General features: G+C 41.7%; 1 protein-coding gene across 1 annotated transcript in view; it reads right to left on the bottom strand.

Moving 5' to 3' along the window:
* The window catches only part of tbx15 (T-box transcription factor 15), a 37,394-nt gene extending 22,583 nt beyond the window's left edge, over positions 1-14,811 (bottom strand). Inside the window, exons 1-3 of the mRNA XM_071481887.1 lie at positions 14,316-14,811; positions 7,384-7,591; positions 3,882-3,983 (exon numbers count right to left, since the gene is read on the bottom strand). Of these exons, the coding sequence (XP_071337988.1) occupies positions 3,882-3,983; positions 7,384-7,591; positions 14,316-14,502 (497 nt within the window). The 5' untranslated portion in view covers positions 14,503-14,811. The remainder of the gene's footprint in view (positions 1-3,881; positions 3,984-7,383; positions 7,592-14,315) is intronic.
* Positions 14,812-18,537: the final 3,726 nt, after the last annotated feature.

The following is an 18,537-nucleotide window of genomic DNA, read 5'->3' as shown; positions in this document are numbered from 1 at the left end:
TTAATGTTTGGGTTGTGTTTAGGTTGAGGTAAATTTAGTTAAGGGTTAACGGGGTTTGGTTGGTTTTTAGACTGATTATATTCAATGACTGTCCTCACAAGTATAGTTAAATCGATACCTCACATAGATAACATGTTTGTTTGTGTGTTATTCCTTTAGAACATGTCTCTAATTGTGTTAATGGTGCCAGCTTGTGAGATTTTTTTATTTCTATACTGATGAGGATCAAGTGCTCAAAAAAACGTGATAGATGATAACATGTTGCCAGTCCTCATATCTACTAAGGGTCAGTGTCAGATTAGCTTAACGTTAGATTTAGGTTTAGGTTTAGGTTTAGATAAAGTTGAGTTAGGGTTAACAAGGTCAGCTTCAGACTTGGGTTCTGGTTAGTGACAGGGGAATGACTGTATTGTACAGCAACATTAATGTTTGTGTATGAATGAGTGTGTGTTCATTGGATTAAAGTACACAACAAAACATAACCTTGCGTGTGTATCACCAGTTTTGTGTATGTTTCTAATTGTGTGTGGCTACCTGTGTGTGTGTGTGCGTGTGTGTGTGTGTGTGTGTGTTAAAGCAGAACTTTTCTGACACAGTTGAAAGAATGAGGTATGTTTGAGGAGCCAGACAGCCTCCAGCGTTCAGCGGCTGGAGCTCAGAACAAACTAAGTGACTGTCCACATAAAAGGACTGTAATATATGGAGATTTAATGAGCACGGTACCAATGAGACGTTCCTAAAAAGGGGCAGGGAGCCCAAGTAAAGCAAGTCGATTCCAATAAAGACCTTATTTCCAGACCCCAAACTCTCCAGGACTGTGAGACACACCAGTGACAGCTCCCAGCTCAGTTTGCAAAGCCCTGTGGTAAATTCCCCAGCCAGGAAGAAAATCCTATTTAATTTTACAAGATCTTCTGGCCTCTAAAAATCCTCCATGATGTCTTGGTTCGCTGGTGGGAGAGCGTGGACCAGCGTCAGGGCAGAACGTCTGCTACGCTCTGGTGGAAAACTTTACATTAATAAACAGCGATACGAAATGACAGATGCAGGAAGCTCAGATCAAATGCACACATCGCAGAGGTCAATTTATTGTTTTTATGCAGGCTTGTGTCTTTAATTTCTTTCTCACTAACCTGCTTTTGTCATAAATAAATCTGACGGGGGTCAAACCTTTTCTCTGTTTCCTTCTGAGATGTTTTGTTTTGCAGTGGGAGGGAATATATTTGTGGCACAGTTGGTCCTAAATCAAATATTCGCTCTCGCGTAGCAACACACAAAAACAATGCTAACTCCCTGTAAACATGTTTTATGTCATTGAACTTAACGCTTTAAAATATGCTCAGCAGCTGCCAGGAGAGGCCGCGCAGGCCTTTAAAACGCTGCTGATGAATTTGATACACTGCAGAGAACCCACACACAACTCAGCTGAACCTTTGCGTTTAAAGTATGGATCTACGTTACTTCTCATTAGGTGAATTATTTTCGGGATTTTAAGGGATGGTTTGATAGACCAGGTGTTATTGGATTTCACTGCTGGATGCTGTTATTCATTTGAATTTCAGATTTTAGAGAGTGTAAATTTATTCCTCCCTCAAAAGGTTTTACGTGTCCTGGACTTCTAACAGCCTTAAAGAGCTGTTAACACTTTTTCACCATTAAACGACAGCGACACAAAAAAGTGAAGTTACCACAATGCTACACTGCAAGAAGATAATATATTATAAATTATGATAAATGAATAAATTACAAGTATTTTATTTGAATACATTAAAAACAATGATTGAGGAAAATAAGGGCTTATTAAAAATATTAAATTACATCTCAGGTCATTCCTGATATAAAGTACAGGCTTGTTTTACTGCTATGTTTAGATACATCACAAGCACGAGAAATCATTGATGGGATATTTTTATGTATTTAAACTGTTGATAATCAAATGAAGAAGTAATAGCAGGTTCAGTTTCCCTGAGTCTGGTGCCACTTTTGTTGCATTTGGATGAAGTTAACTATGAGTATCTGTCATTTCTACTTAATGGATATGTGTGGTCATATTCTGTAGTTTTCTTATTCCTCTGTGTTCTTGCTCCATGAGCCCCATTGTTGTCCAAATACTATTAAAATCACATCAATGAGCCACATTGTCACATGTTTCCTTCATTATGGTGAATGTGAGCTCTGTAGTTCTTTTGTTTTCTTCTTTATTTCTAATCACACCCATATACCCTGTCCTGGTGCCTTAAATACTCAAAAGAACACCAACTGTGTATTAATCCGCAGGGGAAAATAGTCCCCAACAAATGCACTATTTATTCCTGTTTGTGCAACATTTGCTAATAACTACAGTGTCCAGCTGTTTTAGGAAATTATGGGTAAGGAAATTTCACCACATACAGACTAACACATTCTTATTTTTGGTATTTTCATGGGATTTGTTGACAATAATTAAAATAGAGAATAATGCCAGCTTTATCCTTTCAGGTCAAGAGTGCCCACCTTTGCTAAATGAGGTTCATCTGTCAGCTTCACTGTTCCATGATGGTCTAAACACTCTTTCTGAGGCTATAACCTTCAATTCTAACACAAGAAACTGTCGACTGGCAGCTTTGATACAAAAAACCAAAAATAGCACCAGCTTTTAGAAGCCATTTCTGGTCAAACTATTCTAAATCAAATAACTCTGGGTTATTTACCACATTATCACTTCATCAGGCACAGTAACAGCCTGTATCTGCGTCAGCATCCATAAAGTCATATGAACCACCAGTGAATACACTGGTAAACTTCACACATTTTTCCCGTCATCCAAGTCTCACTTCCTCATTTCCGTCGTAACACCTGAAAAGATGAGACTGAGCCATAAAGTAACCCTATAAAACTCTGATAGCCGACCGCTACGGCAGCAGCAGGTACATGTGCAGCATCGCAGATTTTCTTTCCATCTCCACCTCATTTTTTCTCATTTCCGTCATTAGACCTGAATGTTGAGAGTTATCCTATTTTGCAGGCAGGCTCTGGATCTGCTGCTTGGCCTGTGAGATGATGAATACATTTCAATCTCCTCTCTCTGGCTCTGACTACAGGCCTCAGTACTGTGGGCCAGGATATCAGTCTTATTGCATATCCAGAGAGATCCATCATATACAAGCTCTCCTCCAGCACATGCACGCTTTAATCACTTTCGCTTCACTTCATGGATGCAAATGATGGGAGGAACTGCTCTCTCAGAGAAAAACACAGCAGTTATGAGACATCTGAAAAATGAAAAAGGCTGGAATATCTGCGCTCAGTCCAAATCCTGTTACATACGAGTCTGACATGAGAGATGCCATGAAGATGAGAACAATCCAACTAGGTCAAGATGTTTATGCTCACTCTGAGGAAAATACAGTGGTGTATCCAGCTGTAGCAGGCTTGCTCATGCATTTGCACATGCAGATATGACTGTGCATGTGCTTATTACATACAGCTGTGCATGCATTAAAAAGACTTCTGAAGACCGGTGTTGCTATTTTCAGACTGAAGTGTCCTTTTGTGCTGGTGTGCAGCATCTGTGCACTTGACATTTTTTCATGCATATTAAAAAAAAGAAAGAAAAAAAGAAAAACAGCTACTCAGCGTTTTTGCCGCAATGTAATTCTCAGTGTGGCTGAGAAGCATCTGAAACAGCATTTAGACCATTGTAGGACACTGAATTCCCCACTGAAACCCAAAAGAATTAAGTCATTTTGGTTTAACAGCAGTTTGGTAAAAACATTTCTGCATCTGGAGGACCAGTAAAAAAGACAGGCGCATAAATAAAGTGTGCAAAGGCAGTTAAATGTCTGATATGTTACATGGCACAGTCGTTCACTTCTACTCGTGTGTGTGTGCGAGGAAGGTACCTGTATCTCTTGTTGTCCACAGGCACAATGTCCATGGCGATGTAATACTGCTGATGAGGGTCCAGACCTGCGATCTTCACCCTCATGGCAGGAAACATCCTCCTGATGGGGAAAAAACAACACACACATCAGAATCTGATGGAGTAAATTCTCATTTCTGTCCTTTTCCTTCTGTGGTTAATTAAGAAAAGAGATGACAACATATTTAAAATGCCTCTGAAAATGACAAGTGCCTAAAAACTTACAATTACCGCTGAAACCAGACTGAGTCAGCTGCTGCGACTCTGTCAGCGTCAGCAGCTGTTGCGTGGCTCACTGACCCACAAAACACATTCAAACTGTGTTTAATTAATCTAGGAGACTTTAAAAAGCCCGAACAGACATCTCCATTCAGATTACAATTCTGATTCCATGTTGCTTTTCTGCAGCTGTGGTCAGGCAGGAACCTGAGCTAGATTATTTTTATTGAAGTAAGTTTTTTCAATGTTGTCACAATGAGGAATTTGATAATAACTAACACAAAAATGCTGAGAAATGAGATATGGCGAAATAAATCACCAAGAAAACAAACAGTTTATGGGGCAAAAAGAATGATTTCACCAACTCATTGATCTGTGAGGGGGGAATTCCAATGTCTACATTTTGACTAAAGGATTAATACCAATTAAATATACTTCCATATAATAAAGGTCTTTAAAGGTTCTAAATAACACAATAAATTCCAAACAGTGTTAAGATCCTGATAAGAAACAGGAGCCACAGTGCCAATATCAGTGATAATTATAATGATGAAATACTATTGATTATTGAAAATGTGTGCAGTCAAGGCCTCCTGTCAGATTTGAGCTTACAAGCTGAGCAGTAGACTGTTACATAATCATAAGAGTGAATGACAAACGTGTAGCAGTGTCTTCTTCTCTGAATACACTGGACTGGATATAAACTCAAACTGCTGAGATTTTACAGTCACTTTACAAACATCTTCATTCGTTGATATTAGTTGTTTTCACACCACAGAAAACTTTTCTTTTTCTACGTCAGCAGAAAAGTCTCCTCGCTCTGCCTTTAATCAGTGAAATGAGGACAGATGACTTTCATTCATTTCTTTAACATCGGCGCTGAGTGAATCTATCAAACAGATGCATCAGACATCAGACTGTTCATTAAAGACAATTTTAAAAATATGTGCTGATTTTGAAAGTGTTGTCTGTTTTGTCTGTTTTTTATTTTTTATATTTTCAAACATTTTAAAAATGTAGGTATCACACTGCTTGTGACTCTTCTAACTGATGACTTGCTAATAGTTTGCAGCTTATAAAGTGAAACATCTCCTTTCAGCACAATTATCACTGCTGAATTAGAGGAGATGCAGCCTCTGGTCGATCAGTGCTGCATTTTGAGAACTTACATTTACATTTACTCATTTGACAGAAGCTTCTATCCAAAGCAAACTTACAACTTCACATTTATTCAATAAAAGCAAACAAATCACATTTATTTGAAAACTTCTTAAACATCCTTACACTGAATCTGAGCCTTTACCTGACTCCTTGAATTGATAAAATATATAATAATGTGTTGATTCATAAAGTGATACACTTTTCCAGCTCATTTCTGTTGCTTGAAAATTATAGTGGAGTGAAACACTTGTTCCATGCACATTATCATATCAATGTGACCTCTGACCTCAGATTATTCTGCTTTTGTAGTCTTTATTTTATCATAATATAAATGTCAAATTGGGAATGCTATTCATACATAAATAGGCAGAAATGTATTTTTACCCTCAAACTATTTTTAGCAGCTCGTCCCGTTTTGAAGCTGTTGACTGAAGCTTGAAGCTTAAACTGATTCCAACCTCATGAAAAAACAAAAAAAACAATCTAAGATGAAATGAAAGGGGAAAGCGGCACTTATATTAAATAACGGTCTATATGTGGAGAGGGAGACATTTCAACTTAATTCCTCGTTTTGCACTTCAAACGCTGCATTTTTCCTTTTTCATTTGGAGGTCGTAAATCCGGGCCTGGCTAATGAGAGAAGAGGGCTGTTCTCTTGCCTCCCTTCTCCTCCGGATTTATGGCCTTATTACGCGCAGGCCGTGAAATACACACGGCGACGGTCGTGTCCGGCTTCACTCTGCTTCAGCGCAAACTGATTGTTGCTCTGTTTATGAGCTGATTACCAATTTAACCCAATTCATAAAAGCAGCCGAGTATAGTCTATAACTGTACATGGACTGTGTGTAGGAGGAGGGCGACGTTAGAGAGGAAGAGCTGAGGAACAGCTTTTGGTTTTATATGACTCCGCGAAGAAAAATAGAGAACAAACAACACAACAGCTTTAATAAATAAACTGGACTAAAACATTTTATTCACTACAGACGAAGTCACATATTCTGCTAAACTAAAAAATTATAGCCTATAATCAAATTATTCTGGGTCTCAGATCCGTAAAGGCCAACTGAGTCCGAAAGTCTTTGATGAAAGAAAAAATATTCCACAAAGCGCGTTACAGCCTGAACGAATAACGACTGAACAGTTTTAATGGTAAAAAATAATAATAATAAAAAAAAGTTACGACAGTCCAACACAACAGAGAAACTCTTCATCTAATGAATATTTTCACACAAACAAACTGTTGTTCCAAATGTAAGGACTGATCTCACCTCACCCGCGAACTTTATTCACTTCGTTAAACTTGTTTAGGGGGAAATTCGCCTGGAAACGGAAGCGATATTAAACCTGATCTCGGTCGCGCAGGCTGATGTGAGCAGAGGGGGAGATGTCAGTGGAAGCGGGCGGCGCTCCGCAGGCGCAGGGAGCGGAGCAGGCTGCTGGGAAAGGTCCTTCCTGCAGGATCTGCAGGTCAAACTCCTGCGCTTGCTCTGGGTTTGGACTGTTGGCCCGAGAGAGCGAGAAAAGCCGGAATACGTTAGAGAGAGATTAATTAGAACCAGCTCTCCTCATCCTGCAACATCAGGGATAACCTGCCGCTTCGCTCAGGCCTGAACGCAGCGGAGCGGCCTGCATGTGCAACACATTAACACCCTCCAAACACAGCTCAGAGGTGCGTGTGTGTAGTGCGACTGTGTGTGTGTGTGTGTGTGTGTGTGTTCAGCTCTAACTGAACAGTGTGTTTCTTTATAAATGTGTGTGTGTGTGTGTGTTTGTGGGTCAGTGCGTCTGCGGATATTTAAATCCCCATATTTGATAAATGTGTGTATTTGTGACTGAGTTGTCATAATTTTACCTGATAATTATTTTCGAAAATAACTCATAATGAAATTGATCGGGAACCCACCTTTGTTCTCGCCAAATAATTAAAGAAATAAAAAAATTTAAAAAACTTTTTTCGCAAATCGCTTTTTACGCACAGTTGGCGCACAGTCTATCTGCGCCATAAGTCCACCGCTGAGCTGCACGTAAACCTTTTGGGCTATTTCCAGCAGCCGAGTGTGTGTGTGTGTGTGTGTGTGTGTGTGTGTGTGTGTCCGGCCTACCTGCCCGCCTTGGTGATGATCATCTCCGTGCCGATGTCATGGAAGCGCTTCCACAGGTCTGCGCACTGCAGCTCCACCTGGATCTCCTCCATGGAGGCCGGGGGCGAAGGGTCACAGGGGCCGGAGGCCAGGTCAGCAGGTGAGCCAAAGGAGCACGACGTCCTCTCGGCCAGACCCTCTCCGTCCGAGCCGGGACTCGCCTCCGAGTCTGAGGGGGAAATGAGGAAGATGATGAGAAGGCGGCTCTGAAACAGTGGAATTAATAAGCTTTAGGCTGTACGCAGGAAACTTGGCGCGGTGAGAGAGAGCAGCGGTTCCCTCCGCTGACTCCAAATCACCTGCCGTCTGCAGCTTTGGAGAGACGCGGCCGAGTTGGCTCGCTGGCTCTGCTCGTCATGGAGTTTCTGGGTTGCTGTCAAAAGCAGAATAAATGCTGCGTGAAGCCTTTTGAAATGCGATGTAGAAAATATTAATTTTAAATTGGGCCACACAATGAAGGATCCCGAGGGGAGACGACCAGCAAATGAAGTTTCCCCTCAAGTGCTCCTTCTGGACCGAGTTTTACAGACTGACCAGTCAGAGTCATCAACACTGCTACAATGTTAGAGCAGATAAAAACCTTCCCTCCATCCTGAAACAAATCCAGACCTACAGGAGAGGTTTCCATCCTTCTGAGCCTCTAAATCCCAGACACCCCATGACCTCAGACTTCTTCACATTCACCTCATTCACTTTATTTTAGACCAACAGCCTAATTGGCAGGGGCCAACAAAATAACAAGAACACCTGACAATCCTGCACCAAAGAAAATCCTGCCTGACTTTTGATACATTTTCACTGTGTTATTTAATCTCTAAAACTCTAAAGTGAAGCATTTCTTTAAGGTAAAACAGGAAATCACAAATTACACCAGATTCTAAATCCAAGCAGCTTTTTGTCACTTAATAATACCACCTTTAAACTTCAAGATCACCTTCCACTTAAAGAGAAATGCAGAATTTCTCTGATTTATTCCACTTGACTCTGACCTTTAAATGTTACTCAACACTTGTGTGATGTTATTTCAAAATAAAATGAAAAACCTTTTTGGGTTAATATATAAAAAAAGTGTCATCGTTTTTCCAGCTGGGATGTAAAAATCTTTTAATGCTTGACACCTCAGAGTTGCACTTTACCCAGATCAGACTCTCATAAGATCACCACATGCAAGCTCTTATTTCACTTTTCTCAGAAATAGTTTATAGCTGAATATCCTACACCCCATCCACCACCACCACCACCCCCCCCAAAAAAAGAATCTAATAATGTATTATTTATTGAGGGCTCTGACACAAGGAGGCTGACTTGGCAGACTAAGGGCACACAAATATGGTTATGCAAATGCAGAGCTGCTGGGAGACTGGACAGCGTCCCAGGCGAAAAACCAACGCAGCCCAGGCCGAGCCAAACCTGGCTGGAAAGGAGAGCACAGAGAGGAGAGATGGAGATAGAAGGAGCAGAGGGAGGAGGAGGGGAGGAGGGGGAGTGGAGGGATGTAATGACCTCAATGAGACAGAGAGACACTTTCCATCATCTTCCTGGGAGATTCTTAATGTCACTGCAGCCAGAGAGGACTGTCACACACCATTACTCTCCCCATCCTCTGCTGCTTAACTGTTCACACACATGCAGACACACACTCAGCCACTCACCCCACTGCCCCCTCACTTTCTATAAAAATACTTTTACACAGAGGAAGAGGAGGAAGAGGACAAAGATGGATGGCTCCCACCCTAAAAAAACATAACTGTAAGTCTGCACCGTAGATCAGACAAACCAGAAGACATTTAATTTGAGAGACCAGAGGTTTCTGATTGTTCTGGGGAATGTGCCCAATCATTTACAGAAAGTGTAAACACATAAAGGGTACATGTTAAATTGATGTGGATTAATAGTGCAGCCCTGTTCTACACCTCTACTTGTTTCTATATTCTGGGCAACAAAGCGCCAATCAGCTCAGCATCAAGGTGACTTAGCTTTAAGAAAGTTTTGGTGTTGTAAACTAGACTTAACAGTGTTAAGTTATTAATATTGATAATTTTATCATTATCAGGCTTGATCAAATATCAGCTGGTCCGTTTTATTTTTTGGCATTCAAAGCTCAGTAATTGTGAATAGTTTATAATTTAAAAATGACATTAGTCTAGTTTCAGTAGATTTGCTCCCATAATGATCAAAATGCTCTTCCACTGTGACAGGAAGAAGATTTAACACGACATAAGGAAGAGTGATATTTCTGGTATTGACACTGGAAGCTGCTTGAATACTGTGCAGCCCTGTATCTACCGTAGGCATCTAAAACTGGATGTTGGTGTGTGAGACACAGGCTCATTCCAGGAACGCCTCCGAGATGCAGAGGAGGGAAACACCAGCCAAGCAGGAGCCTGAGGACTGCCTGGTCGCTCTGTCATCAGGCTGAAGGACCCGTCCTCCGCCACTCACCAGTCACACACACACACACGGGTCTGTGTTTCTAGAGTCAAACATCAGGCCTGAAGCCAGCGCATTGCAGAAGCTAAAACACTTAGAATAAAATTGTAAAAAAAAAAAAAAAAAATTAGCGAAACAGGAAGCAGGGAAATATGTTTGGGTCAGTATCACACAGAATCCAGCTTGTTCCTACATGAAAACTAGAGTCTGGGGTTTTTTAAGCTCAATGAATAAAACCTGACATTTACTGATCATCAAAGAATTTGCCCACTCAGCAGAACGCTGCCCTGATATCTGCTGTGGTTAGCTTCACACACACACACACACACACGGTATGCACACACACTTGGGGCCTGTATCTTTGGGTCCGGGGCTCCCAATCAGACCATGGCAGGCCTCATTAAAACGAGGCTGACATCCATAGCAGGCCACTAATTGGTCTGAATTTAATCAAGTCAGTGCTGTGCATCAAATAGTCCTCTGTGTCACGGTCCACATGCAGCACATGCACATCAGCTTCAGTCAGCCTCACAGGGGCTCAATGTTTGCTTAAAATACATCTACTGCATAAATGCATGTAATGAAAATATGAGGCTACGGGAAGACAAGCTTTTAATGACGTTATAAAGAAGCTTTAAGTCAGATATATTTGTTGCTGTAGGGATTTGACCTGTAATGGAGAACTTTTATTTTTAAAATACGTGTTCTCTTAAGTTGTAAACATTTTTCATTGGGTAGCAAATGTATGATTTATGTATTAAGAATTCTGTATTTTTTATATCGGATGCCTCTTTGTGAGAAGCTGGTTTTAATGACGAAGAAGCAGAGTTTTTAAGATGAGAGCTGCAGACAGATGTTATATGATGTTACACATCTACATGGGAAACATGTTAGGAATCGTTGTTGTGATTAGTCTGACATTCATTTAATTGCCTTTAGGTAGAAACTCCACAATTGCTTTAGAATATTTCATTTTCCTCCAACAAAGAGCTTTAAACTCTTAGACCTGGTTGTGTGTCCATCTTTTCCAACAGGCACTGTTCAAAACCCACAGAACTGTTTTCATACAAAATGTTTAGACATATTTAATATGTTTGGGGAACTTGGATAAAATTATTTTATATCATCTGCAATATTTACACTAGTACTGTAGCAATAAAAATTCTCATTTTGGATTTGAATATCTGAAAAAAAGCTACACAAACATACATTCAATGACACCTTTCAAGCAAAATGTTACATGTTACTTTATAAGATGCTGTTGCACAATGTGGAATTTGTCCCGTTATAAATTCTTAGGGGGAAATTCTGGGGAAAACATTACTGGCTGTACATATTTGTAGTTGTTGTCATTATATGGCTAGTAGGCCTAGAAGTTTACAAATTATACTGAAATGATATTTAGGAAATTGAAAGGCCTATATTTAATGAGGCTTTCTGAAGGACAGTAGAACCATGAAATGACTGTAACCCAGTCCACACAGTGAGAGCACCTGTTTCCTCCCTGATGGAGCAGTAAGAACTTCAATAATACACACGTCTCTTTTATCATCCTGCATGCTCACCAGCGCCTTTAGAGAAACACTGAGAGGAGGCAGCAGTGTTCAGATCATTTATTACACAGTAATCTTGGTAGATCTTAATTAGCAGATGCCAAGTGAAAAATCCGGTGTTTGGAGTGAATTAGTTCTGTGCGTAATCTGTGCGTAAGTGCGCAAAGTGTCACCCTGTGAAGCACATAGTTTGGCTCAGGCCTATGAGAAATTGTATTAGATATTTAAGTTATACTAGATGTAGTTTAACCTGTTAATTATTGTCTTAAATATTAGTAGATGTGGTTCTGGTAGTTTTGTGAGGTCTAACAAAACTACTTTTTTCTTTTTTTAACCGAACTGCTGAGCAGATTGTTAAATGCAAATCTGTGTCAGAGCCTGTGCACTTCTCAGTCCTGCCCTTGTCTTTGAGGCTAATAAACGTGTTATACGACCAGCCGGCTTCCAGCCTCGCCTGCAGCTGAGTAAAAATAAAATCACTCCGTTAAGGATTCCTCTAAACCACATAATCTGACCACAGAGACTCGCTGTTCTCGGTCACCGCCGCCCGACGCGCCAAAGCGTAGGCTTTAGGACCCGAGCAAGACCCGCTGAACCTGCCAGGATCCCGCCTGCTAATGAGTTGCACCAGGGGGGTGGGGTGGGGGTCGAGGTCCTGGACCTGGGTTATTCATTTAGTCTCCAACCCTGAAATTACCCGAAACAAAACAGGGGAGAAGACGAACAAAGATTTTTTTTTTCACTCACGGAATCAAAAAGATGAGAAAAAACACTTCAAGGCCTTTAATGACGTGTAAGGTTCACTTCTGTCGATTATCTTTGACCTTTTAAAACACACACTAACAAGCTGTTTGCCACTGGCAGCAGTGAAATCAACGTTCAGTGTCACCTCCGTCATTTAACCACAGCGCAGAAATACACACCCCAATATCAGCAGCAATAACAATCTTCCCATGAGAATTCATAGGACAAACTGTCTCTGCTCAGATCATCCCTCTCAGTGATTTACGTCTCTTCTCAAAGTTTTTTTTTTTTTTTTTTTTTTTTTTAAAGTCACTTTTTAAAGTCACTGGCAGCAGCTTGACACCGGGAGGAGCCGCCGTGAAGGCGCAGCGCCCCGGAGGTCAGACTGCAGCAGGCAGCGGGACTCCGCGTCGGCCTGAGACCGTGTGTCAGAGGTAGGAGAGCTTCATCTCTGCCTGTCTCTGCGTTTCTTTAAAGATGTAATGAGCTTTAGTGATGCATATGTAAGATAACGTGATTCGTATATTTTAAGCCCAAATAAATATTCAATGGTCTGATTAAGAGCGGGCCTCTGTTGGATCCACCAGTCTCACGGAGATAATTCATTTATATCAAATCTAAAATTCTGCAAGAACACGACTCAATTTAAACACTGACTCCTGCAATGTTTGCACGGAATTACCTTGAATTTTCAAACTAAATGAAGTTTTAGCTTTGACTCAAACTCAAAGCGAAGCTTCGAGGTTAAAAGTCACTTCCCGTTATTTCTCGGCGGCTCAGCGGGTTTGGATGTTTGTGTGATCAGCTCATCTCCAAACATAAAGTCTGAGCAGTTTTATATGAAAGAGAATATTTCATTACACCTGTAATTATTTAAATAATTTACAGTAGAGAGTAACTCTGTCGTTGAAATGCTAAACATCCAATCAACGTTTAACTGGATGCAAACGAGCAATGAATTAGAAAAAATTCCAAAGATACTGACTAATTTCTCACATAAAAGTTTTAGTTGTTGCCCGTTTTCAAATCTGTCTTCCCGTGTATTTGTTGTAAAGAAACTACTTTTTTTTTTTTTTTTTTTAAGTGCTGATACAACAAAATATCAGTTTTTTATCTTCATTTCCACAATTGGTCATTTCTTCTGCTAGAAATCAGTTTTTAAAAAAATCCTCATTATCCCCCTTGATTCTCTTTATTTTATTCTATGTGTTTTTTTTTTTTTTTTTTTTTTTTAGACATGTCGTGTATTTCCACTATTGCTGTGTTTAATTTATTCACATCTTCCCTGGTGGTTGGATGACTGTTGGTTTCTTACAAGTGATCAGACATTTTCCACGAATGATCACGTCTTTACTTTTCATTCAGAGCTGCTCTGGGCCTGGGAAACACTGGATGTTGTCGGTGTGGCACAAACGGAGGCTTTTATTGCGCAGGTAACCTGACTGTGGTTTTGCACGGCGGCCGGGGATTGTGTCTGAGCAGCGGACAAACTCATTCAACCTGCCTGAAGTTTATTTCTCCTTGAGCATGAAGCGCATCAAGCGATTTGCTTCATGTCAGCGCAGCGTGCAGCCAGCCGAGGCCTCCCTGCAGGCCTGCAGCCAGAGCTGCGCTGCAAGCTCACAGCGCCCGAACAGCAACACAACTTCACACTTTGACTCACTGAAGTATTTTGATGTCAATTACATCACACAGTGTAATCCACCAGTCCGGAGTCAAAACGTGGACAAACCAACCCGCCTTGACAAAAACACACATCTACTCACTTCAGTCCTAAAATCTGGTTTAAGTTGTTCTGATCGTTTGATTTGTTTTGCTCCTTTAGGAAATTTTGCTGATGCGTAATGTGTCACACTCCTGACAGTGGAGCAGCAGGACTGACTCTCTGCAGGCCTGCAACCACTCAGGTCTATAAGCTACATCTACAACAGTAAAAGCCTCTCTTGTTCGTGCTGCAGCAGAGCGGAGTCACTGAGCAGAAGAGACAGAGAAGACTGTGCGTTCACATGGAGAGCGTGGAGCTCACAGCTACATGCCCTGGCTTGGGTTGGGTCACTGACACTGGAGCCATGTTTTGACTCGGGACTCGTGGTTTTGCTCTGCGCTGCAGTGATATAACGGAGATCCGGACATTTGAGCGGTGTGGTGCATGTCTGCAGCACTGACCCGGGTCCATATCCAGACAGTGCGCCGGGTCCTCTCCGTCCGTGGCGAGGCTCTCCATGGACAACTCCAGTTCCTTCTCTTCCCAGCCCCGGAGCTTCCTCTTCTTGTTGGAGCCGATCAGGGCTTCCACGGAAAAAGCGTGGGCTCTAGAGCTCAGAGCTGCGGCAGATCGCCTCCTCTCACTCATTTCTCTCAAATCCACCCGAAGGGGGGAGGGGGGACGCGGCGAAAAACCCACTCCGTCCGTCCAACGCAGTGAAGCAAAACAATAAAAAAAAAATAGCACACGTCAGTGTTTACAGCGAGGCGCAAACTCACCAAGTGTCCAAAGTAATCCCAACTGTGACTAGAAACGCAGCATCAAACTTTTGGAGGCGGACTGTGTCATCCTGGCTGCGCACGGTCTGGAGTCCGGGACGATTGATAGCTTTGATGCGGTCTGCCGCTTTGCGCGTCTCTCGGTCCTTCCACTCCGCGTCTTTCTTTTTCTCTTTCTGTCCCCCTAACTTCTCTCTGATTGATACTCACTTCTGGAGGAGTTTTTTTTTCCAGGCGCAGAGGGCGGCCCTCCTGCTCCCTGTCAAACCAGCGCGGCCAATGAGGAGTCAGAAAAGACAGCTAGACAAAGTTTTCCGTCCAATGACAGCGAAGGGAGACGCGCGTCCTGGAAGAGGAGCCGTCATCCGGACTGCAGCACTGCAGCCTCATGAGCTGACTCCATCATGTTGCCTATGGAAAATCACATTATCTTATATCTTTTTTTCTCATTGCACTTTGCCTATATCTACAAGTGCGAAGAAAATAATTAATTAACTTAATTGTCAGATTGAGCTCAATGATGCATTTACTGACTCCACCAGCCCTGCTGTCTCCCCTCTTTGACACCCAGATCCTGCAGCCTCAGATCAGATCACTCCTCCTCTGAAGGTTGATCAGCCAGGTTTGGGCCGATGCGAGGCCCTCACCTCTTGGCGAGCACCCCACAGACACACGCTCACACCTGTGCGCTCACCGGGCAGGCCCGCGTCTGAGCCGCTGGTTCCATCATTACCAGGGATTGTAGGAAAAGTGACATTACAGCTTCATTGTGTGAGCCGACAGCTGGGAAGCCAGAGCAGAGCCGCGGCAGGACAGGTGGGCTGGTCTCAGAGCGGCGGGCCCGGACAGAAGATGAGTGAGTGAGGCGGCTTCACTGCGCTCAGCCGCTCAGAGCGCGGATTTCAGCGGATCCACTGCAACAGAAAAAAACAGGCTGCAAATATTCCTGAGAATTAATTGGCACATTTAAATGTTACATAAGCAGGGTATGTCAGGAGCTGATGTAATGATTTTCTATTTAGAATGTAGGTTTCCAGCCACGGCCTGTTTATTCCAGTAGTCCATCCATTATTTAACTGAAGACTCATTTAGCTGTTCGTCAACACATCACAGCCAAAGCCCCGTCACTGATCAACCATGACTTTAAATAACATATCTATTATTCTGTTAAATACTAATCTGATTCATCTAATCAGAAAATTATTTTTTTCTTTTAATTTTGTGTTGAAAAACAAACTAAATATTTAGATTTTTTTTCTAGTGGAAAGAATAGCTATACAATAACATTGTGGGTAAATATATGGCAGACTACTACTAAATATTGAAATGAAAAAGTAATAAATATAGGCCTAACAGTATTAATAATGAGGCAGACAGGTGGAATTGTTGCATCATCTTTTGGTCAAACTGGTCAAAGATTGTCACTTTTATCTATTAAAAACAAAAACAAAAACAGAGGCTCTGCTGAGACGCTGCTCTCCCGGGCCCCGATGCCCGGGAAGAGGCGCACAGGCCAGAGACCACAGGCTGATCACTTTCTACCGCAGAGGGGGAAAAACCACGTCACACACTTCCTGTCGGCGGCAAAACGAACAGATCAGGCGGAAAAAGTGCGCAGAGGATGATCGGTGCTGAGATCCGTCAGAGGGAGAGGCGGCTGTCTGCGGCGGGCAGGCCTGAGGTCAGCCCGCGGCTCCTGGCCGTCCGCTCTCCAAAGGTCAGCGCCGTGCGTCCGTCTTCTCCAGGAGGTCATTACAAACCAGCGCAATTTTATGACTAATAATAATTAAGATAAGAACATCTGAACAATTTAAGAGGAAGGTAACTGAATATAAACACGTTTGAATAATAAAACAGGGAAAACAACTGCGTGGGAATTTTTTTACAGCCAACAGAAAAATCACAAGCGTCTGGTTCAAACAAATTCATGGCTTCTTCCTGACAGGCTCGGAAATATTAATCAATATAATATATACATAAAATATAGTCATAATATAATTATAATGAACTGACTTTTAATCAGCATCAGCTCCAGGTAAAGTTAAATTATTCTGCACAGATCGACGCAGTAGTTAATATTTTGCATTTTTGACTCTTTCAAAATAAATCATGTGCAGCTGCAGTATTAATTGATTTAAGCTTCAAACTGATTGATGAGAATCCAATCGGAGAATAATGGAGGAATAGGCAGCTTGAAATTACATGAATATCATTTTGATTAGAATTTAAACATCAGTGCGCCGTGGGTCCTTATTTTCTAAACTATTTTAAATGAATGCGTTTGTTCATGTAAATGTTTGTGTGTAGAGTTATGCCTGTGTGTGTGTGTGTGTGTGTGTGTGTATGGGGGTGGAGGAGAAGGGGGGGGTTGTTAGATCCCAATGGGTGGAAACTCTTTACACACCAGCAGTAAAAACTAAAACCAACTGTTTGCTGTTTAGATCCCATTTATAGCCCCGATGGCATCTCAGTCATCCAAAACTACAACACCAAGCTGAGTTCAGTCTCATTTGAACCACAGCAGATTAATATCTCCAGACATTTGTATGGAGGGTTTTTTTTTTTTTTTTATAAGGCTCAGATATTTTCTGTCAAACATTTTCTGAATTCCTCTGGCATCATTTCACACCCGAACTCCTGAAACGCGCTGATCTCGCCAGTTTAGTTTGGTTTTTCCTTTTTTCTTTATTTAACCAAATCTGAGGCTCCTTGGACTCCTCACACATAAACCAGGGGTCATAAAGGCGAAATCCCATTTGTCTTTTGACCCCATCCTAAAAGGCAGACACGCGTAAGGTGGTTGGAATCGCTCAAACGTGCTGTTAATATTCAATTAGAGAAGGAAAGCCTGTGACCCCGCCTGTGACCCCGCCTGTGACCCCGCCTCGCCCCGGAGGATGAAGCGAGCAGCGCGCAGTAAAGCCGCCCCGGGCCAGAGACACGCAGGAATAAATGTAGCTGTTTCAAATGTAGGAGTGGGGAGAGTAACTGCAGGAGGAGGAAAAGTGGAGGATGTGAAGACTGACACTGGATAGAAAAAAACAATTTCACCTGACCCTCATTTTAAGGCGTAAAATACTAAACCAGCTTCACCCGGTTGTTCTGTGATGCTGTTCTGGGTGTTAAACTGCACATTTAATGAGAAATTGTGTCTCTATGATGATAACAACCGAAAGGTCAGAGTTCAGCCTTTTAAGCCTCACATGTTCCACTTTAAACAGGAAGATTTATGATAAATAAAGAGGCTGCTTTGTTTTATGGAGACTTTGCCCTTAAGAGTTAAAAACAAACGAACAACACACAAAAAAATCTACATCAAAGATGGAGACAAATATTCTGATCATGTGCAGGAGACAAGGAGAAATCAGCCTGTGGTTATATTTGAATTTTCCTGGGAGATGAAAGGGATTTTCATTATAAGCATATAACAGTTCAATAAACATTTTAATGTAGGTTATATGCTAAAAGGTTTGAGCTCTATGGAGCAGCTCCACATTTAAAAAGAAAAGGAAAAAAGCCCATAATAACACACTCCCGATGGTTTTCCAAAAACGTCCATACAGCGCGTCTCTTTTTGTTTCGTGACATCGAAAACTGCAGTAACTCTGAAGCGGATGTTTTACAGATGTAGGCCTAATTACAAACAAAAACTATAATCTCTGGGCTGAAGTTACATTCTGATGCTCTGACAGAAAACTAACGATCCGAATTAATAAATAAAGAGATATTATTAGGTCTACATTACCTACATCACTGTCACTATCACCTTGGATGTGGATGTTTTCTCTGTCTGTAGGCAGACACTAAACATCTCCACCTCTCGGGTTTGGAAGCTAAAAAAAATCCGTATTTGGGTTACCCTTTACTAATATGACAAGTAGACACATCCATCACAGCTGAGGGG

The sequence above is a fragment of the Trachinotus anak genome, unplaced genomic scaffold (genome assembly GCF_046630095.1).
Source record: "Trachinotus anak isolate AG129_WGS33_773 ecotype Australia unplaced genomic scaffold, CSIRO_AGI_Tana_v1 ptg000001l, whole genome shotgun sequence".
NCBI lineage: Eukaryota > Metazoa > Chordata > Actinopteri > Carangiformes > Carangidae > Trachinotus > Trachinotus anak.
Note: the sequence above shows the minus strand (reverse complement) of the source record. Positions and strands in the feature narration are given on the sequence as shown.